This window comes from Hydractinia symbiolongicarpus, chromosome 12, assembly GCF_029227915.1.
Source record: "Hydractinia symbiolongicarpus strain clone_291-10 chromosome 12, HSymV2.1, whole genome shotgun sequence".
Classification (NCBI taxonomy): Eukaryota; Metazoa; Cnidaria; class Hydrozoa; order Anthoathecata; family Hydractiniidae; genus Hydractinia; species Hydractinia symbiolongicarpus.
This window is the reverse complement of record NC_079886.1, coordinates 5,312,896-5,336,911: the sequence shown is the minus strand read 5'-3', so window position 1 is coordinate 5,336,911 and position 24,016 is coordinate 5,312,896. Positions and strand designations below refer to the sequence as shown.

Below are 24,016 nucleotides of genomic sequence, written 5' to 3'. Positions count from 1 at the left end.
TTCTGTCCTTGTTTTCTCTTATTCTTAGTAATCGAAAGTCTGCATTCATTACTGTGTCAAGGAACCGGGATATCTGAGAAATGATTGTAGCACCAAAGAATAATGAAAACACAGGGTGTGGTGAAAAAACTATTGCATTTTGCTGATATATAATTCTCAAGGGCACAAACTTTTCAAAAAAGGCCAAAAAACAAGAAAATCTTGAAAGTTTCTGCCCTAAAGTAGGTTATATGTGTCCATGATTGTGAAACTTCACCATGGAGCTGGTTTCCATTACCTCTTGAAAGTTTTTTACCAGCTTGCATAGGTCAATGATGAAATTTTATATATTTTTAAAATTGAAACATAAAAGTAAAAGTAAAACAATTTCAAATTAAATTAAATTAAAATAAAATTAAAATTTTTAAAGTAAAATAAATAAAAAACACAAGGCAAATTAAAATTAATAAAAAAATGGATAGAAATAAAAGTATATAATATAAATATATAAATAAATAAATTAAAAACCCGATTTTTTAAGCCCTGTGCAAATGGAAAAATTATACTACAGTGCATTTAAAATAATACTCAGACATACATACACATTTTTCTAAGTGGACCTGTTCAGACCATGTGAATTGGCTTAGCTAGCTACACTAAACATTTGTGATGATATAGTAAGTAAGTCAGTACGTAAGTAATATGTATTTCTTGCTTTAGTTACAAAAAAGTTAGAGTTTTTAATAAACATGTTTCAAATAAATATAATAAAAATAACAATATATGTTAATATGTTACATGAATTAAAAATCTACTGCTCTAATATAATATATATATCTTGTTAGAAAAGATGTACAAATGGGTAATATTAAAAACCTTAATAATAAATAAATAATTTTTAGATCTCATTGAGGCTTTGAAGTTAAAAACAAAGGAATTCCGAAGGGATAGCAAATCTAGTGGATCTACGGTTACCTTTAAAACGCAACGAAAAGAACATGAAAAACAATCAAACAAAAACGAATAAAAAAGTATATATATCGTTAACAAGAAGGTTGCAATTGACAGTGCCTCAGAATGGTAAGGAAGAAAAGATTTTCATTAGAAGAGGCACAGATAGAAAAGATAAGAGAAGAAAGAGAGAAAAGAGAGCAAGTCAAACATCTTTGGATTATAGTCAAACATCTTTGGATTATAGTGATAAGTTGGGCAGTGAAGGGGGTGTTGGAAGAAGTGTTACTTGCAGGATAGGTTCTGCTTGGAAAAAGTTTAGAGAGTTACTTTCTTTATTGACTAGCAGAGTCCTGTCAATTGAGGTAAAAGGTAGGTTGTATGAGGCCTGTGTAAGAAGTGTTATGTTGTACGGTAGTGAGACATGGGCAGTGAAGCAGGAAGATCTTGACCGTTTAGAAAGGAATGATATGAGAATGGTTAGGTGGATGTGTAATGCCAGTCTGAGAGACAGAAAGAGTTCAGATGAGCTAAGAAGCAGGCTAAGTCTCCGTAGAATTAAAGATGTTATCCAGATAAGAAGATTGAATTGGCTGGGGCACTTGGAAAGAATAGAGGAGGATAATTGGGTAAGAAAGTGTAGAGACTTGATAGTTCCTGGAGCAAAGCCCAGAGGCAGACCGAGAAAGACTTGGCAGGAGGTTATAAGGACAGGCTTGATAGAGAGGAAGTTGAGTTTAGATCTAACACAGTCTAGATCAGATTGGAAGAGGGTCATTAATATACCCCGTCCAACCCATGCTAGCATGGAAAACGGACGTTAAGCCGAGAATGATGATGATGATGATGAGTTTATGTAAAGCTATGTTGTATTATTGTTAGTGAAAAATATTTTTAACTTTTGTTTGAAAGTTTTGATGGATACTTTTTGTTATAAAAGATTCATTTGTGGGATATTTTTATTTCAGGATATAGGAATTTGTGTACACACTGAGTAGGTTATGGTATTAGTTCTTGGGATGTGGATTTTTATGTTAGATAGTTTAGTGTGATGAGAATGTATTTGGTTCAGAGGTATAAGGTCTTTACATGCAATGGGTAACATTTGTGTGTGGTATGAGTAGGCAAAAAAGGGTGTTCAAATATTGAATGTGCTGCTGAAATTTTAGAATTTTTGTTTCAAGATACAAAGGGTGAAATGTGTCCTGATTTAGTTTAAAATTAATAATTCTTAAAGCTTTATTTTGCATAATGCACTTACTTTACACTTACTTTTGCATAATGCACTCACTTTACTTATGATATACAGTACTGTGAAAAGGTTTGTTAACATTGTGGTTTGTGTTTATGTTATGCACGAACCACAATAACCCACGATGCATATTTTTTTAACAATCGTGGACCTCACAATCATGTTTCGTGGACTACACGAACAAAAATTAAACATTACACCTTGGCGTCCACAATAGATAACTTAGTTCATCGACGGCAAAAAAATAAATTAACACTTGTTGTTTTAATCTGTTGTAATAAAGCTAGCTAAATAATAGATTTTAATCGTTCGTGAATAAAAATGCAATGTAAAAAAATATTTCTATCGCCGCTTTTTGTTTTTAAACTTTTAAAATGCAATCTAAAAAAACATTTCTATCGCTGTTCTTCTTACTTAAACTTTTAAAACACGATCTAACACAGCATTTCTATCACCACTTTTCGTTCTTAAACTTTTAAAATGCAATCTAAGAAAGCATTTTTATCGCAGCTTTTCGTTTATAAACTTTTAAAAATGCGATCTTAAAAAACATTTCTATCGTCGCTTTTCGTTAATAAACTTTTTAAAATGCGATCTAAAAAAACATACAAATTTAACTTTTCTAGACAACTGACATTTTTTAAAAAGAAAAAAAATTAAATTATACTGGCTATAAAAATCGTGGAGCTCGCGAAAATAATCTTGGGACACACGATCCTTTGTGGAGATAATAATATTAGTGTGGTGGCCACGATAGAAAGTTTGAATGTTTGTTACACAAACAAACCTTTTCACAGTACTGTAACAGTCTGACCCTATATCAGTGATGCATATGAAGATGAGAGTGAAAGATGGCATAGTATATGTTTAGATACAATGTGCCTTAACTTGGCTAGGACTCCATTTGCCCTATTTAATTTTGGAAGTAAGTCATTAATGTGATAATCCCAAATTAAATTTTCGTTGATTTGAACACCAAAGTATTTTATTTTTGAGACTAGTTGCAGTTTTTATCCACTAAGGTGGAAATTTAGATGTTTTTTAACTTCTTTGATGTGCTTAGGGCAAAACAGTATATAGACTATATAGACTAATTTTGTTTGCTTGTAGCCATGCGATTAAAAGTTTTAAGTCTTCGTTTACTTCCTTGGGATAAAGGGATATAGTTCTCAACACGCTGTCAGCAGTAAAGATCTCTCAATAATTATATATATACTCTTTGATTATTTTCTTCTTTCTTTCTTTTTTTCTCTTTCTCTTCCTTTCTTTCTCTTCCTTTTTAAATCACATGTACATCAGAGTAGAGCGTGATATGGCGGCGCAGTCTTGGGGTTATTTTCAACACACTGGGTTCGATAATTAGCTTTCTATGAACATGGACATAAAACTATACATTTTATGTGCCTTATGCCTCTAACTAGTTGCTAGCTAACATCCAAAAATCTTTCTTGTGGCGCCATAGATTAGTGGTTATAGCTAGCTCTCGTACTCGTTTCAACGTGGGCGATTGAATGTTACCATAGCCCCGGGTTAACCCAAGCCATGTGAGGGAAATTGGGAGATAGCACACTGTGTGGGTCGTTGGATGTTGACGGAGTTGTCTAGTAGAGCGGCAGGACCTACTAATTGGGTCTGCGTAGCTCAAAAAAAGGAGCATTAAATACTCTAGGACTCTCCATCTAAGCCATGGCCCCTCCTGGAAATAATAGACAGGGTATATCCCTCGATATTTGTGAGGCTAGCCATGTAAAATTTGCACATCTATCTATCTATCTTCAGGTGAAGTTTAGGACGAAAAAAGAATACCACGGCTCATGTGATAAATTTTTCTGTACCCCTGATTTTTTCTGTACCCCCTCGGGTTTTGGCTAATGGTTTTTAGACTTGGTTATATGTCCGGAACTTCAAAAGTCCATAATGGTAGATTGACAGTGACTATACTTTTTTGCAAAAGAGAAGAAGAACATGGCTTTTTCATATGTTGCACAGATCATTTTCCATAATAAACTTATGTTTCCTTTGTGCAGCTTGGATTATTCTAATATCACTAAATGGAACAGACACTAACTAATAACAAAAGCAATAGACGGTAGTGCTTGCTCCAGCTTTCTTATATATAAAAAAACTAAGAAGGTAGGATGTTTTCACAGTTTTTATCTAGCTTGTAGTTACGTACACAGTTTAATCAAATAAACGAGAGACATATCTTACTCCTAACAGTTAAATTGATACCTGTATATATATATCAAAGTAAGTTTTATTTCCATATGAACTTAATTGCTTTCTAATAATTAATATCATAGCTACACAAACAAACAAGTGCACATTTTCCCTTAAGATAGGCCATAACCAATGTAACATACCACAGTATTTCCCATAACTGTAATAATACTCTTTATTGCCTTAACAGGCAAAAGTCCTAATCTGAGGAGAACGTTGTTTTATTCAAGTAGACAAGTTTCAAGGTTAGATACATATCCATACACAAACAGAAACAACATTTTGCAAAAGACACTCTCGCAAAAAGACTTATTGAAATTCCTAATATCAGCCAATCTGAGGGAACACGTTGTACTATGGAACAGACAAGCATTGAGGTAGAATACACATCCATACACAATTAAAAACAATAAATTGGACAAATGGCGTTCCAAGTAAAGGCATATTCAAGTCTTAATATCAACCAATCTAAGGAAACATGTTGTTCTATAAAATAGACAAGGTTTGAGGTTGGATACACATCCATACACAAACAGGAACGATATTTTGCTCAATTACCCTTTTGCAGAAGTATGTACATATTAACGGCCTTATTGCAGGCTAAACAAAGAGACATTTTTATACTATGCATTGAACAGGCTGTAGTGTTCTTTACTTATCCATAAAGCAGTAGAAAAAAGTATCCTCCCTGGAAATGAAATATTGAAAGTTCTAAATCAGACCAATAAATGCAAAGACCCAACACAGTAAAATAAACAATCATTAAGGCTGGACACACTTTCATACACCAATAGAAATAGTTTTATGGCGAAATATTCTCCTGCGAGATGATGGGAAGCCTAACATGCTTGCATGTACGAAGATTGAAATGGGATTCAAGAATGCATTGTAGAAAATTATATCATTCTCTTCGTAGCCATCTATTGTACGTATGCAAAAGTATTCTTGGGGAGATCTCAGATAAAGATTAGATAAGTGACGAAGCATTATGTTTTCATTAGGAGCAATCATGCAACATAAATAAAAAAAAATCAATAGTGTCCCCTTTTAAACAGCTGTCCTTCGATTCTTGTGTTAATACTCTTATGCTATTCTGCGCAGTAGATATTATTATAGATTTTAGATTTGCATGTCAAGCAGGGAGGGGCACTTGCTCGTCTGTACTGGAATTTTGTTACCAGCAACAATTCTTCTGTCGAGAGGTTACAGATGTATAATTATAAGTCTTCAGAACTTTTATTTTTCAAACCACAGCAAACAAATTCAACAAGTTAAGAAATTTTCTGTGGACTCCAGCAACTCAAATACGACGATGTCTGCAATGAAGTTTGGCAAAAGTCATTTCAACAAGTTACCAAGCAAGGCATGATGTTTGTGTTCTTTTGCTTCTGTTCCTTACATGACCACTGCTATGGATTTCACGTCATACCTGGTAGTGAAGGCCAAAGTGATGCATCTGCTTCTTTTTACACACATTTAGAATGGGTCCCATTAGATATTTTTTATAATCATACGTGTAGTTAAGGTGAATATGTCAAGAACAGAAAGTCCGGATTCTACCAACATACGCGCTTGTTTCATGATGTTTTTCACAGGCACACTCATAGGTGTACCACTGCATTTTTCTCAAATTCCATTCTTGGTTTCACAAGCCTGAATATGTCGACTTGTGAACACTTTAACAGCTTCATCCAGAGGATAAAAAGTTCAGTTAGATTGATCAGCCAAGCACATTTCATGTTGTATCTGCAGTTTTTCATTCACCAATTGATCAAATTGAAAGAACATAGTTTCAAAAAACGACACACTCATAGGTGTACCACTGCATTCTGCTCATCTTCCATTCTTAGACACAGAATTGCCGGTCTGGGAAACAAAACTGATTGAAATAACAGCAAGACATCAGTATTTGGCAATTTTACGTAGAATTTGAAATATACGCTTCTTTACAAACTGCCTTCCTTGTTTTACATGAATGAGTTTAGTTTCCTCAAAAAATTATTTTTTGTTGAATTTTATTTAAAACACTATTGAGTACAAATATAAACTGTATGTATTTAATTTCCATATGCCACAGCTCAGGTTAAAATCTGAATAAACTAACTTATATTTTAAGTTAAGAACAATTTCTGGTTTAAACGAAGTGTGCACTACAAATGAAAATTTGTTTTCAGACTTAAATTTAACAAAACAAGACCAATGGAGTGCGCATTACGAATGATATCATGGTCTAGTATTTGATTCGGAGCCTTTTCTTCTGAAAATTTGTTTTTGGGCCTAAATTCAACGAAACAAGAGAAACAGACTGTGCATTATGGATGATATCTTGGTGTAGTATTCGATTCAGAACATTTTTTTCTGAAAATTTGTTTTCAGTCTCTGAAATTCAACAAAACAAGAAAAACGGGGTGTGCATTACGAACATTGTCATGATCTAGTATTCGATTCGCATCTTTTTCTTCTGAAAATTTGTTTTATGTCCCTAAATTCAAGGAAACAAGACAAATGGAGTGGGAGGTCTCTTCTTAACCCTTAGAGTACTGTTTATTGCAAATGCCCAATTTACAAATTTAAGCTAATCTTGTGTGTCATGGATTACTTGTTCAATTAGAATATTCAATCTAAAGTGTGTGTATGGATGACTTCTTGATCTGGAAATTCTTTTTCTGTTTTGCAATTGCCTAGTTTACAAATGTAAGCTAGTTTCATGTGTATAGATTGCTTTTTGTCTGAAATCGGGCTAATGTTGCGTGTATGGGTCCTGATGTGAAAATTTTCTCCTTCCTTTTGTAAATGCCTAATTAAAAAAATCGAGCTAATCACATGTCAATAGATTATTTCTTGATTTCAGTCTGAATCTTTTTTTGCAAAATGCCAAAGTTATTAAATCAGGCTAATCTCATGTATGGATTGCTTCTTAATACGGGTATATTATCTCCCCAATTTTTTTTTCAAAGACCAAATTTACTAAAACAACTGAATTTAATGTGTATGGATTGCTTTTGAATATGGGAACTCATCCCTGAGCTTTTTTCGGTGGTTAATCAAAGCTTTTTCCAATATGCAAAACTATTACATATAACGTTTTACCTTCACAAACACTAAGATCCACAGGAAAATATTTTGTAGGTTCTAATTTTTAATTCTTGTCTATTGTATATACTTTAACTTTTCAAAAGCTCTGCCCTGGTTGAAAAATTTTCTATCTATTAATAATTTATTATTTTAAATTTAATCATCATGCTTGATGTGGATTTAGGTCATTGCAACTTTGAGTTCCTATAATAAAAATAATAAGATAAACAAAAATAGATCAAGCATTTCTCTAACATAAAAACAGTAAAAATGTTAGGACTAACCTTCACTTGTTGTAAGGATTCTTCGTTCTCTAATGATCTCACTATTGTTTCTGTCGGCAATATTGTCTGTCCGTTCTCTGCAAATATCTGGCAACGTCATAGGGGCTACAGAAAAAATCAGGTATGGATGCCTGAATTATTCTGTACCCCCCTACAGTGCTGGTCGTACAAACATCTGGCAACGCCATAGGGGTACAAAAAAAATCACGTATGAATGCCTGAATTATTCTGTACCCCCTACAGTGCTGGGCGTGCAAATATCTGGCAACGCCATAGGGGTACAAAAAAAATCACGTATGAATGCCTGAATTATTCTGTACCCCCTACAGTGCTGGGCGTGCAAATATCTGGCAACGTCATAGGGGGTACAGAAAAAATCAGGTATGAATGCCTGAATTATTCTGTACCCCCTACAGTGCTGGGCGTACAAACATCTGGTAACGCCATAAGGGGTACAGAAAAAATCAGGTATGGATGCCTGAATTATTTTGGCTTCCCTGCTGTGAGCAGGCGTGTGTTCGAATCTCATCTTGGTAACTATTTTTACTTTTTTTTTTTTGCTGTTATAAATTCTAATCTAAAACACAGCTTTTTGTAAACTTTATTCGCGAGGTTGTTTATGTATATCATGCGTCTTTATACATTGAAAATTGTAATAATACCAAGGTTTAAACTGAAGCAGTTCGTAACACAGCGTTGAACCAGCATCGAAGTGGCACTCTTTCGGTTACCGTAAAAAATGTGTGACGGAAATATACTCGGTACTAAAAGATATACCTTGAAACATAGGGGGGTACAGAAAAAATCAGGGGTACAATAAAATTTATTACACTCATACCAAAGAATACGTTTTCTCACAGCTCTCGCACCATTATGTCTCTCGGATGATGTAATGTTATCTGGATCTCTATTTATAGACTAGTCGATAAGGCCGTGGAGAAATCCACTTTAGGCAGGTGGGGCAATGTAAAAATTGGTTATTTTAGACCTTTTGCTGATGTCAGCAGTGCATATGCGAAAACAAATTGACGAAATTCAGTTTATCCGTTGTCTGCTCGACACGCTCATGAAGAGAATGTATGTGATCATGTGATTTTGATGAATGAACGGTTAATGACATATAAGGGTATAAAAATTATGCTGACGTCAGCAAAGACCCGCGAAAACACACAAAATTATTTTTTAGAAATTTGTATACCTGTTGCCTTCAATGTATAGGTCTTTAAACGCTGATCAAGAAAATGTATAGGATCATGTACTTTTGACAAACGGTTGCAGAGATATTAGGGTTTAAATGATTTTTGGGAAGAGAAGCGGAGGGCGCGTCAGCGCCCGGAGCGTAGCGGAGCCCATTTCCTCATTAAATAAGCCAAATATAAAAGAAAAAGGAAGTACGGTGGAGAGTATATAGGATTTCTATACGATTTCCGCGCCTCGTCCCCCTATACATCAAAAATATCCAAAATTCGGCCGTTTTTGAGTCAGTTTCCCAGCGATTTAATATGGTCATTCTTAATTACATTTTTTAGTAAGCGAGACAATATGTTTTTAGCACGACGATGGAGTTTTTGTTGTTTTTTAACCAAGCGTAAATAGTGCTGTTTCCAGTTGAGATTAAGTTTGCCTACAATTTTTAGCCACGTGATACACATATTAATTTTACTAATATCACATGACTTTTTTCTCGGACACATAGCGCCTCAAACTCAAACTTTCGTTAATCTAAGTTATATCGCAACTGACGGTAGGGCTTGTTCAAGAAAACGAAGAAAGGGTATGTTTTTAGCTAGCTAGTATATCACTGTTCCTTTACATGTAATGAACTCTTTCTTATTCTCACTCACACTTAAGGCTAGCTAGCATAAAACTACTGACTGAGCTGGCTGGCATAAAATAGAGCAATAGAACAAACATATAACATATACAGCTAGCATAAAACTGGCTACAGAGCTAGCATAAATTTAACTACTTAGGCTAGCATAAAATTATCTACATAGCTAGCATAGAAAAATTCTTTTGGACAGATTTTCAATGAGATAGGCCACCTAGCTTATACTTATGACACAGTATATAAGTGATATAATTCTACTCTGATTAGGAATGTCCCATTACATAGCTTGTTCTAGCGACAATCCACAATCGTCCAATTTTAGACCAAAGTTCAAGGGCAAAAAATGTTTAGCGAAATCAGCAAAAGTACATACCTATATATAATTCTACAGATACTTCCCTTCCCACTTACGAGGTCAAGTTGGGAACTTTATAACATTGAATGTTATAGAGGGGGTGAGAGCCATATTTTTGTGAATGATTGTAGCTATAATGTAGGAACATCACAAAAGAAGCGGTGTAGTAGACATTGCCACGTTATAGATCAGGAAATTAACTTTTTTAACCCTGCCAGTGTGGATTAAGTGACAAATGGAAATTATTTCTATATTGACATCTATATTTTTTATTAAGCCATTTTAAATTCTGACAAGTGGTTCTTGTGCAATTGTCAACATGTATTGAAAATCTTTAAATATCTATATATATATCGCATTCATTTTTTGACAGAAATTATTTCTATATCAAATAACCTTTTTTTACATCAACGTCTACATTTTCTGTTACAGGGAGCGTTCACATATTACGTAATCAAGTAGGGGGGAGGGGGGTCAACTAAAATCAGCCAAAGTGGTTTAATAACAAGCAAATCAAAAAAAATTAAAAACATATTTTATCAAGAGTGTGAAACATATCAATTATATCTAAAACGTTTGTATTGGCCTTATTCTATATCTTAAATGTAAAATATAAAAGTAAAATATAAAACTGTAAATATTTAAAACTTTTGTAGGGTCTGGTATAAATACTAGCATCTGTTTTAAGACAAACAGTATTTGTTTTCATTCATAAACTAATTCTTTACGGATTTTTTTTAGGGGGGGTTAAGTAGATGATGACGTAATTTTAGGAGGGGGGTCAACCAAATGATTACGACTGATTACATGGGGGTGGGAGGAGTAGAAAATAGGCAAATAGGCAAAAAATTGATTACGTAATATGTGAACGCTCACTTAAAAAGGTTATTTAACTAGACGTTACTGTTGAGGGTGAAGTATTCTTATGATTTAGCAAAATATGGGGGTGAAGTATTCTTAATGTAGCCTTATTTTTCAGAGTAAAGTTTTTGTCACATGTATGAACAAGAATAACTATTTCGCGACAGCTGAATATGTTTCTTTTTCTAAGCAAACTCACCCTGGAAATATTCTTAAGATATTCTTACAATTTAGGCAATTTTCACCCTGATATTCTTATAGAAGTTATTCTTATAAAAAAAAGCGTGCAGTTTAGCCATCTTTCTTTGACACATACATTTTTTGTTAGATTTATTACTTTCATTGTTTAGTTTAGAAAGAAGATAGAGCTATATTGTGGTGTCCTTGATTTTATTTAATAAGTGCCTTATTTTAGAATATAAAATTAGCACCCCCCTTTGAGAACTTAAAATTAAATAAGAGCCGCAGGTACTCAAGTACGGTACAGTTGAATTTTAAAAATTTTGTTAACATTTATAAAAGAATATAAACCATAAAATGTTGATATTTCTTTTTGAGAAGTTCCTTCTTTGTTTCACGTTTATAGGTGTCATTCATTTATATCAAAATCATAGTCCAAGCGGCAAAAATAATTTTTATGGTTAAAAAAGGAAAATTTAAGAAACTCCAATTATTTGAGCCTGAATCTGTTCTCATTTTGTTTTTATTTTTTGGAAAAATTTGAGTGCTTGTCTCTTATGAAATTGTTCTTATAAAAATGCGTATATTTTTTTCGATATGCCGTTTTTACTTCCTAAAACAGTGAATAATTTTATGCCCCGTTGGTCTAATGGCTACGACACTCATGCAAATGAGAGATCCGGGTTCGAATCCTGGACGGGGCTAGGAAACACAATTATGCATCTAACAACGGCCAGGTAATCCGTCGGTATACCTTATGGAGGGAAAAAACGAGTAAATTCGAGGTTTGGTGGGTTTCCCCCGACCAACATTTCCCCCGTGTTTTTTCACATACAAAGTCAGGGAGCCAGGGGTCAAAATTGGACAATCAAGGGCGGCAATTGACCTTGCTTTTATTCAAATACCCCAAATTTAACAAAATTAAATGTTGCCCATCGAACTTTTACTTGTAGATTAATTTGTATTTAATTTGAAATTCCCGGACTATATATACCTTAGAAATATTGAGTATACGTAAGCTTTGATTTATAGGGGGAGAGTTTCTATTAAGGTGCCTGCCCCTGCCTTGCCGTTGCCTTGCCAGCACTTACCGTGCCTTTGCCTACCCTTCCTATACCTTTTCTGCTGCCTGCCCACTATGCCCTTGCATGTGCCTCCCATGCCTTGCCTACCCCTGCCTTGCTGATTCCTCTTCCTGTTCCCTTGCCTGCCTTGCCAGCACTGACCATGCCTTTCTTTACCTCCCCTTCCTATGCCTTTTCTGGTGCCTGCCTACTAAGTCCTTGCCTGTGCTTCTCATGCCTGTGCCTCCCATGCCTTGCCTACCCCTGCCTTCCTGATTCCTTTTCCTGTTTCCTTGCCTGCCTTTGCCCTTTCCTTTCCTTGCCGTGCTTAATGCCTTTGCCTTGGCAACCTCTCCGCAACACTTTCTATATTGATTGCGGAGAGTAGCGGAGTGCGCGCCAGCGCACGGAGCGTAGCGGAGCCTATTTCCTCATTATATAAGCCAAATATAAGGGAAAAAGAAGTACGATGGAGAGTATATAGCATTTCTATGCGATTTCGTCCCTATACATCCGAATTATAAAAATTCAAACAAAAAATCACAGTAATCCAGCAATTTAATGTGGTCATTCTTAAGTACAGTTTATAGTAAGCGAGACAACGTGCTTATCAAAGAGCAAAGCGATGGAGTGTTTGTTGTTTTTTAAAGATGGTGCCAAGCGGAAAATGGGGACGAACTGATATTTTCAAGAAAACGAAAGAGGGAAGTATGAATGAATAGCTAGCTAGTATATCACTATTTTTTACATGTAATGAACCTCTTCTCACCCACACCTAACTAGCAAATAACTACCAACATATGTGGCAAAATAAGCTGGTATAACACTACCAAATTGGCTAGCTAGCAGCATAAACTAGGTAGTTAACCAGCACAAAACTGTTATTCTCACTAGCTACTTATCTGACATAAACCTGGCTACTTGGCCGGCATAAAATTAGCTATGTAGCTAGATTTAAATGATCCTTAAGACATATTTTCTAGTCATACACATACTGCACAGTGAGTTAATTATGCTCTGATTAGGAAAGTACCATCAAATATCTACAATTATTCACAAAATATGTTGGTTCTAACAATTTTAGACAAAAAACTAAGAACCAAAAGTTTAGCCAAATCAGCAAAAGAACATTGGTATAGACATATATTCTTTTTAGCAGAAGAGCCTGGACTTTTTTTATAAATAAAAGAATAAATGCAACCTCCATAATGTGTTTTTTGCAAACTTGTCCATAGTATTTATTTTGAAAAATATAGTGAAAATGGAAGGTTATGTAGATCTATCACTATTTTTCACTTTTAGGTCATTCACACCCCTAAAAATCTCCCTAACTAAAGCATAAAACATAATTTAGTGGCACAGATTTTCTAGCTAAATAAAGAGGGTGCCGATAAGCCGCAAACGCCCGCATATATACGGGCGAGTTCGGGCGACTTTTCGAATTAAATTGACGGTTGTCGGCCGAAACCGCCCGCACTTTCCCGAACACGCCCGAACTCGCCTGGAACATTCCCGAAATGCAACACCTTGTAACATAAACATGACGGACGACAGTTAAAAGAATGCGTTTGAAGAGAAAGGAGTTAATAAAGTTTTTATATAAGTTATTTATCAAGTAAATCTTATCACAAATCATAAAAAACAGTTCTTTTAAGAACTTCGCTATCACATAGTTAGTTCATTTTAATTTTTATACTTTTTTAAACAATTCTTCGAGAGTCATTTGTGGTGAATCTTTTTTTTTTCAGGCATTGTTCGGGACTATGCGGGTTTTTTCGGGCAAATACCTGAATTTTTTTCAAAACGCCGAACTCGCCCGAAAACGCCCGCACTTTTTACAGCGTATGCGGCTTATCGGCACCCTCGTGCTAAATATACCAAACTAGGTGCCATATTTTTTAGTAAAAAGACTGTGAGCATATATAAGATGCACATGTAAAGTTTTTCATATATATATAATCATGCCCTGTTGGTCTAATGGCTATGACACTCATGCAAATGAGAGATCCAGGTTCAAATCCTGGACAGGGCTAGGAAAAACATAATTATCTTGCACTTACAACAACCAGGTAAATGTTTCGCCTTTTTCGTGGATTTCTCTAATTATTTCTATATCTTGACTTTTTAATGTTGTTGTCATTGGAACCAAGTTAACTTTTAATCTCAGATTTATTAAAAATTGATAGTTTTTTTGGCGTTATGACCGATTGTTTAAATATTTGTATTGGCACATAATTCTGCTAACATGATTCACTGTATATATATTGACCGGATATAAATTTGAGAGCTTTGTTTGAGCTACTGAATTTGAAATATTTGCATCTCAATATTTTCTATACTCCTGGATTAATATGATACATATCTTAGATATATCGAGTATACGAATCTTTGAGTTGTAGGGGGATTCTCTATTAAGGTGCCTGCCCCTGCCTTGCCGTTCCCTTGCCTTGCCTAACCCTGCCTTGCTGTTTCCTCTTCCTGTTTCCTTGCCTGCCTTTGCCTACCCTTCCTATGCCTTTTCTGGTGCCTGGCTTCTATGCCCTTGCCTGTGCCTCTATGCCTTGCCTACCCCTGCCTTGCTGATTCCTCTTCTTGTTTCCTTGCCTGCCTTTGCCGTGCCCTTTCCTTGCCGTGCTTTGCCTTGGCAACCTCTCCGCAACACTTTCTATATTGATTGATGACGTTTTCAACCCGTCCATTTCGAAACTGATTCGGGGACCCAGGCTTGGGAAAATTACCCAAATTTGTCCTAGGTGGTCCCTGCGCGGTGAAAAATCATTGACATCACCATCTCGTTTCTAAGTTATTTGGCCTCAAAGTATTAAGTTTGACGTTATTGTAGTGTTATTGACATCGCGCCGTAACGTCCTAAAATTTAACATTTGAAACATACTCTTTTTGGCGACTTCAAAAAAAATTTCGGCGACATCAAAGGAAAATGACGATATCCACTATCACCGTCACATAGACTCCCTATTATCTCTATTTATAGATGCGCATCTTCGATCCGAAGTACACATGGTCAAAAATCGTTCCATCCCGAAACTCTTCAATCCACGTGTTCACACTATATCCACTCGTCCGCGGTGCCAAAGTATATTAGATTGGCGCTTTGTTTCCATTGAAAGGTGATATTTGTGCATAATCGAATAGTTTCCACTACGAGGTGGTTAATTGGTATATTACTAGTGCAGTGTAAAACACGTGGGCGACCGCTGGCGGGCTGTACACAAAATTCTGAGTAAATGCATGTATCATATGCAAGTTTTTTCGAGTTCGAAATATTCAAACCCCCGAAATTGGCGAAAGTTTTTTCCGCGAAACGGTGTAAGAATTGTCTTGACAAGTTTTAACTTTCGCGGTTACAAATTTTCGCGAATAAAGCCTTATTATACATTTCGCGGGTTTAGCAAAAAACGAAGAAAGGGTCAAGAGTGATTGCACACCGCTTTTCCAGCGAAGTTGGAGAAAGGTTTTTTTACGGAGTTAATTAACTCCGTCATTCTTTGCCACTAATTTCAAAAAACGTAAAGGTTTGCAGCGAGTCGAGATTTCAGTCCCTTACCGCTGGTTGGACTGCTTCAGGCGGTCGATAACATTACGGAGTTTCATACCGCGCAAGTCTGGGCACTAGCGAAGCGCTTTGGTTGGGACAAATTATTGGTTATTTTTTTTGTCGTTCGCAAAATACCTGCCCACGCAGGATTTACGTTGTGTTCATGTGCTGTTTGTCAACCTTGTCCCCAGGGCTCTTTTACGACTATAAAATTCTGACGGAAGGTTCCAGAATATCATAGACGTAGAAGAGCTCTGGGAACCAGCTTGGGTTAGTACCGATAGTCATAGTTAGTTAGCGCTTGGGTATTTATCAGAATGAAAATAACTAAAACACCTTTCATTCATAATCGCTTTTTTGTATTTTTTTTCCACAACACCATCGCATTCAACCTCTCACAACTTTTTATAAAAGTCGCAATCAAAGATGAGACTTTTAAAGCCGTGTCAGATTCTTGTTTTTTCTCGAAACGATGAAGTAATTAAAAATTTAAAAACCTAAAAACGGCTAAAAATTAAGGACTAAAAATTATGCGATGGCCCTCGAAGGGAGAAAACATTCTGAAGCCGACAAAAATGTGGCGAGAAAGAAATCAGGTAAATTATACATATAAAAAATAAAAATTCAAATACATAATTTAAAAATTTACATTTTTTTTATTACACTATAATTTTGACTTAGTTAACCAGTCGAATTCCTAAAAGGAAATCAAAATAAGAAAGTAAATGCCGGCAGACTACACTACACAAAAATTTTCGACTACAAGAAAGCGGTTATTCAACTACACGAAAGCAGACTTTCAACTACACGAAAACAGACTTTTAACTACACGAAAGCAGACTTTCAACTACACGAAAGCAGACTTTCAACTACACGAAAGCAGACTTTCAACTACACGAAAGCAGACTTTCAACTACACGAAAGCAGACTTTCAACTACACGAAAGCAGACTTTCAACTACACGAAAGCAGATTTTCAACTGAAGCAATTCAGAAACTTTCGCCAGGTAAAGTTTCGTGAAAATGGTGAAAAATCGCGAATTCGCGAAAGTTTCTCTCGCGAAAGTTTGTCCAAATAAAGTACACGAAAGCAGACATTTAACTACACGAAAGCAGGCATTTAACTAAACGAAAACAGACATTTAACTACACGAAAACAGACATTTAACTACACGAAAACAGACATTTAAGTACACGAAAACAGACATTTAACTACACGAAAACAGACATTTAACTACACGAAAACAGACATTTAACTACACGAAAGCAAAATTTCAACTACGAACGAAAAAAGAAAAACATAGAAAGAAGCCCACACCTGACTCTTTCTTTGTGACGTTGATTCCACATGTATATGTATTAATGAAGGCCCAACAGTCTCTTGGAAGGCCTTCGTAAAACTGTCATGAAGCTCTTCAACTGTGGTGACACTGTAACCAGGGCAACCGAATGCATGCATCACCTTTTCGTAATCATTTATAGGATTAAGTGATACTGGCGGAATAAGGATGGGTAACTGGGTGGGTTCAGCATTTTTTAACATTTCTTCCCAAGCGTTTATATCCAGACCGTTGTATATACCATTATTGTTTGCTATCACAAATATGATCGGTAATTTGTAACGGGCAGCTGTTTCTAGTTCCATACCACCAAAACCAAACGCGCTATCACCTTGGATACAAACTACTCTTTTTCCCGATTTCCCGTTTACTAATGCAGCAGCGATCGCAAAACCAGCTCCAACCCCCATTGTGCCAAACGTACCAGCATCCAGTCTAACATATGTCGAAGTAACATTAAAAAGTAGCACATTGTGCTGGATGAAGGTAATTTATTAATCAATGATTAAAAACGGGAAGAAATATTACCTATGTCTGGGAAATTTATTCAGCAACATGGTTCTTCCAATATCCATGGTGTTAGCACCCTCGTTTACAATTATACAATCGTCAGGAAGCTTTTTATTGAGCTGCAAGAGAAGACGCACGCATCTACAATTTGTGTAATAGCAAAAGTTTTATTAGAGTAGAGTTATAAAGTATTCCACATGCTTCCACGTGCTTTATGCTAAACATTTCAAATCTGCAATCCCAATTTAGCATATCTCAATTCAAGACTTAATTCTTGGCCATACTTTCAAAAGGACCATAGAATGAACGTTCGGCTTCACTTGAACATTTGCGACGATTGCTTTACGATGATTCGTAACTATCACCAATATTGCGCATACTGACATCACGGAAATTAGTCGTGTTAGACTCCATATCTGTTTTCACGTGTGAAATAGGTATTCGCTTTGGCTGTTTAGCATTTTAAGAAAGTCATGATGTTCGGAGGTCTGTATACACATCTTATGAAGAAGATGGTTTTAGTTGGTTTAATTTAGTTGAAGTATTTTTATTTGCTTTTGTCTAAAGCCAATTTAAAATCTGGGGGTTTTGCAATCAAGAACGCCATTATAATTGCACCTATAATCATATAACAACCCCCGTGTAATTAAATTTTATTAATTCAACACATCCTTGCCGTCTGTTAACATAACGGGCCGCAAGGATGCATGAAATAGCGATGCGGGAAATATGTATGACGGCTGATCCCCCTTACAATTTTCCACGGGCTAACAGCTAGTCCAAAAAGTTTTCATGTTGGAAATTTGTTGAAGTTTTAGGTAAATAATCTCCCGTTACCTAAGTTATTGACACGTATAGAAGTGACTTCAATTTAATATAGTCATTTTTAACTCAATTTTATGAAGTTACTAGAGTTTTTCAGGATCATCCTGTTGAACACACTAATAGCAAATATATGTTGGAACTTTTTCACAATGATAATAATTCTTTATTTTCTAAAAAAGTTTAATTTACTCTGAGTGATTTGTCCGATTATATCAAGAACAAAGAAAACGTTAGAGTTTTTAAAGTTGCACTTCGAATGTTGAACCCTCGTGTCTTCGTCCGAGTTATGCAATTGTGGAATTTTTTAGTTTCTCTTTTTTTTAGTTAATATATATGAACTTATTAAATATGTGAACTATGCAAAACAAATTTGAGATGAAAAAAAAAATAAAAGAAATGCATACCTCTCTGTACATTTTATAAAAATTCATAGGTATCGAACTGCTCTCCACCATCATCTAAACATAAAAGGGATTGTTAGAATAAAACTGTGAGGAGAAAAAAGACAGTCTGACCTGCGAAAAACACACCATGGTTATATTTTGAAGCCTTTATTTGCGGCCGTATTTTTCTTGTAATGAGCGTGTACAGGATACACCCTTTTACCCTTTTGTTTTTTCTGATTTTGTTTTGTCTTCATTTTTTATGTTATTTGAGAGAATTTAGGAGATGTGGCCACCCTGTTCTAACAACTAATAATTTTTAAAAGTTGCACGTATTCTGTCCACAAGCACTTTTTGTTCATCCTTCCAGTGTATCAAATGTATCATCAACAAAAGTTAACACAACTTGGATTGTGCAAAGTTTTAAAAATATATGCACAATACCTCTGTTTTATGTTTATTTTCGTCAATTTTTACTCGCAGTTCTTGCCACCATTTTTGATACAAACTCTCAACGTCACACGACGGGTAGAGTGCAGAATATTCTTGCAATAACTAAAAAAAATGAACCAAGATGTCATCAACTGCTTTGATAATGCTAGTTGTCTGTTTGTTTTTCTGACAACATAACGGATCGCGCTAAACCTGTACGAAATCTTCAAGCTGCAGACAACAAATCCAAAGTATTTTTAATGACTTGGTTTTGGCCATTTTCGTGTAGTAAACCGAAATCTGATTTTCACGAACCAATCAGAGTTCTTTAAAGCCCTGACATGTCGGAACATGAGGAGATTAGGACCACCATAGTGAAGGCCATTTTAAAAGTGGTCGTGTTGAGGTTTAAAGGTATTTTTCGATATTATTCTCATGCAAATACTTTGTATTTATAACAATATTTGCTTTTCGCATGTTTTGACATGCAATAAATATATCATCAGATTTTTTGGCCTCGTACACCGCAAACAAACATGAGTATGCACTCTCTGCAATACGATGAAAAACTTATAGAGTTATATTTGAAAAGAATTCGGGAACTTTTGATAAGAATTTTCAACCTTTTTTAAAAAGATGGCGGTGTTTTCATAAAAATAACGAAAATAATGATATAAAATGAATATATTTTTATATTTTTTCCAACAAATTGGGAATATATAAGGAGATGTTAAAGGTGATGAAACAAATTAGTTGTAGCAACGTAAAATTTCTATGCACTTTGAATATAAAAACATGCAGCAGTTTGGTAAATTAAGATTAAGGAGATTTTGTGGAAAAATTGTTAAAAATCAACTTTTAAAGGATTCTTGAGGAGAATTGGAGAGTTTTAAGGTGTGGTTACCATGCGTGCCTAATAGATAAATATAAAGTGAAACATGGCAAAAAAAGATCCATTTAGGGTTTAGGCATTTTTACCTTTTAAACTGACGTTTAGAAAAAATACTTGTTGAGTTTGGATTGAAACAAAAAGTATCGCCGCGAGCATCTAGAAGAAATAGACATGCAAATGGAGTTTTCTTAACTTCTATATCGTTTATTCAATTTTAATAAAGAGCTAGAAAAGATACTGACGAATGAACAAATCTAAAGTTTAAAATCGCAAACTTTAACACCACGAGAAATACTGTGTTTTATTCGCGAAACCAGTAATATGAATTAATTACAACTACACGCTCACCTGTTCACTGACTGCACAGACACCACCACACAACGACACGCTTGTAGGTACATTGTTGCCAAGTTCTTCTGGACATATATCAATCTAAAACAGTGTATGAATCATCTTTACAGGAGTTTAATTAAAAAAGATTTTAAACAATCTAAAATATTCCTTTCTCTCCAAAAAAGGGTTTTACTAACTAATCGCTATTGCAAGTGTGACGTCACCAACGTACTAATCTCTTAATTATATATAGACCAAGCTGTGTTTTTAACCGAATTGTAAGGGCAACAATAATTTTATTTTACAGCCCATAATTTATTTAACACCTCCAAATCGCAAATCGACCTACCTCTTTTTATTAGACAGCCAGTTCTTTTAAAGGAAATTTCTGTGTAATAAATTTAAAAATATTGCCACCTTACAAAAAACTTCATGTAATTGAAGTTCCTTGATTCTTATTTTTCGCCTCTTCAACCTCCTTTTTTGTGTAAATGCACACATAACAAAACCAAGTTTTTTTCCCTGCTTTTATTATACACTAGTCGAATGGCCCGTCGTTAAACAACAGGTCGAGTGCTTTAGTACAGGAATACAGTTATTGTCTTCACCAGTATGAAAAACAAGTTGTGGAGCCCTTAAATTGTGACGAGTGATAGTTTGCTATTTCCTGGTCTTCCCAAATTTGTGCGACGTCTCCAAAGACGATAAAGATGTAAATAAAGATTTTACAAATGTAAAAGGTTTTGTTCACGTATATTTATGTATTGTTATATCAAAGTAACGATTTTTCAAATTATGTTTCATTAAGTAAACCTTGTATCAAGAATAGCTTTCGCAAAGCCACAAAAAGTAATAGAAAGTCGTCAAAAACATATGGTCACTACCATATGTTTTGTCTGCTTAGAAGAAGTTTGATCTGAAATTTTTTCAAAGTAATTACTTTGAGAAAAGTCATCTGGTTAAGCAAGAATAGAATTAAAAAAAATGGAAGACTTCAAGAAAGAATTGCGAGAGTCTTCCATTTATAATTTTATAACTAATATTACAAATGAACATACAACTGTCGTGAAAAAAGTTTTGGACAGAAGTAAACAAAAGAAGTGAATATCTACTAATTTTCGCCTTATGGAGGTCAATTGAAAAAATATCCATGACAGCTTTAGTGGATGTCCACTTTAGGAAAGTTTTACTGTATATTGGTAGCTATGACTTTTCTGAAGACATAATCCATACTAACTTAGCAAGTAGTATGGATTGGATACAAACCTGTATAATTAGTACATTCCGATTGAAACGAGGTGGTAATCCGAAATGTAACATCCAATTCAATCTGGCACTAACTAGTAAAATGACGTCAGCTCTTAACAATGCCCTGAAAGAAATGAAAGTTGAAAAGGTACATCAAATGCTCTTTCTTTGCGAGAAAAATATAGTTGGTCATTATAGGCATTTTAATTATTGCAATTGGTAGGAGAGAATAAACCAGCAGCCTCACCTTGACCTAGCAGCTGAAACGCACTGTGGATGATAATCCGATATAACACCCTTCCCCATTGGTGTCGGCAGAAACGGAATACCAGTTTGCTCAACAAACCTTGTTAAAACATGTTCAGCATTAGCATGTGCAGCGCCTATAATTCAAAAATAAACTGTGTAATACTTCCACATCGTGTCAGTTAAATAAGAGAGATGAAGAACAACTATCTTAGCACACAGGGAATCAAATGAATATAAAAATCCATCAGTTTTAAAGGAACACTCACCTTTTCCAACTATTATTAGGGGTCTCTTTGCTGCTCTTAATAGATTTAAAGCCTCGTGAATGTTCTGTTTCGGTACACACATCCTGACAGGATCTGGTGTGGCGCAAACCCACCTGTATAACAATATCAAAGAGGGGTATTACCTTTTCTCAGCACTTTCGTGGATACAAGGATAAAGCTGATCTGTTAAACTAAACTTACTTTATTTTAGTATCATCTTTAACCGTACTTCTGATCATCTCTCCAGGGAGATCTATGTACGAAACACCAGGTCGGCCTTGTATACTGTAACGCATTGCCTAAGAATGAGGTTTGGAAGAATTTTCACATCACATTTTAAGTGATATTAAAAACAATAAACACAAAACTTAAATATCGATGTTTATACTGTAAGCACTCCTTCATATATCCTTCTGAAACGTAACTACATGATGTAGATTTCAACCTTTTCAACATAAAATGGCAAATCTTCTATTAAGCTTGGTCTGGCAGAAAATTTACAATATGGTCTAGCAGCTTCTACTTGCGGTAATTCTTGAAATGCACCCATTTCTTCCTGACTTGTGTCAGCTGATCCACCAACAACAAGGAGAGGCCTGAAAGAATACCATTGATACATAAATACCTTGTAACACAAAAACAAAGTCACAAGCAATATGGATGGCCCAATGAATGTTTACTTCCAGTGCAAGAATTCTCAGACTTTATTCCTTACTGATATGGCAGTCTATTACAGTATGCACAGAATCCACTGACTGGGTCTAAAGTGACTCAGCATAAGAATGGGTAACTGTTTACATGTTATGTAGTGAATTTGTTAACTTAGTGCAAATTAAATTTCATATTCAACAGATGTACGACTACCAATAACAACAGCAATGAAAAATGAGAAACTATTCTACATAAATAATTATGACATATCACACAATTTTAGCGTACTTACCAACAATTCTCCTTTGCATTCGCCATTCCAGCTAAAGCATGTATTAATCCAGGACCTGATACAACCAAACAAACAGCAGGTCTATGAAGAACACATGTAAACTTACATATTTTGCACATTTAAAATAGCTCGCCAAACCAGAGCAAAGAATCTGTTAAGAAATTGGTTTGCTAAATACCTGTTTGTTAAATAACCAATTGCCGATGCTGCATAACTTGCCTAAAGAAAGAAGGTGCACTGCCAGGTTAATTAAAAAAGTAATTAGAATCTCTGTCAAATATATACAGACAAATGATACAGGCAGTCCCTTGTTCCCTTCACCGCATAAATAATAATGTTCAAGGAAAAAAAACCTAAATTTTAGAAAAAAAACTCAAATAAATCAGACTGGACTTCTGTTTAAGAGTGGGTGCGTATTAGAAAGAGGGGCTTACTGAAATTTATTTTGCTAAATATGTGTTTACTCGGGAAGGTCTAATGTGAGCATTACATATGAAACTTAAAGTAGGGAAAGATTTAATAAAAATTTAAATTTCAACATACAGCTTGCTCATTTCTCATTCCGATATATTTTATTCCCACTTGCTGTGCTGCGATGGCAACCTCAATTACTGGAATACCAACAATACCAAACATGTACTCAACACCTTGATCTACCAAAGACCTTGCAAGGATAGATGCACCGTCCATTCTTCCTGTCTTATATCCTTTAAAACGAAAGCACAACAGTGCAGCAGAAAAGAACTGGATGTTCTACAGAAATTTTTGTCCATGGCTGGTTAGCTATGATTGAGTCACTTTTGTAAAATAGTAGACATAACGTCAAGGATTTTTGAGGATTCGGGAGTGACCACACTTAATAAATAATCTCTCCATAAAACATGGATACGGACAAAACAGCAACAAAAATTCTCCGAAAACAGAAATTTTTCAACATTTTTTTATTTCGAATATTTACATAAGCACAAAATAAATCATAACTTAGTAT

General features: G+C 35.0%; 2 protein-coding genes across 3 annotated transcripts in view; one reads left to right on the top strand and one right to left on the bottom strand.

The window, feature by feature from the left end:
* Nucleotides 1–24,016, top strand: part of LOC130621643 (V-type proton ATPase 116 kDa subunit a 1-like) — a 91,841-nt gene that overhangs the window by 24,116 nt on the left and 43,709 nt on the right. The gene's annotated exons all lie outside the window — the stretch shown is intronic.
* On the bottom strand, nucleotides 16,024–23,864 carry LOC130621646 (2-hydroxyacyl-CoA lyase 1-like). Its single transcript, XM_057436973.1, has 14 exons — nucleotides 23,572–23,864; nucleotides 23,207–23,247; nucleotides 23,029–23,109; nucleotides 22,531–22,681; nucleotides 22,287–22,384; nucleotides 22,086–22,198; nucleotides 21,818–21,953; nucleotides 21,589–21,694; nucleotides 20,338–20,421; nucleotides 19,110–19,220; nucleotides 18,687–18,740; nucleotides 17,476–17,576; nucleotides 16,926–17,382; nucleotides 16,024–16,305 (listed from the first exon to the last, which is right to left on the bottom strand). The coding sequence occupies exons 1-14, from the start codon at nucleotides 23,716–23,718 to the stop codon at nucleotides 16,273–16,275; spliced, it is 1,713 nt and encodes a 570-aa protein (XP_057292956.1). The 5' UTR covers nucleotides 23,719–23,864; the 3' UTR covers nucleotides 16,024–16,272.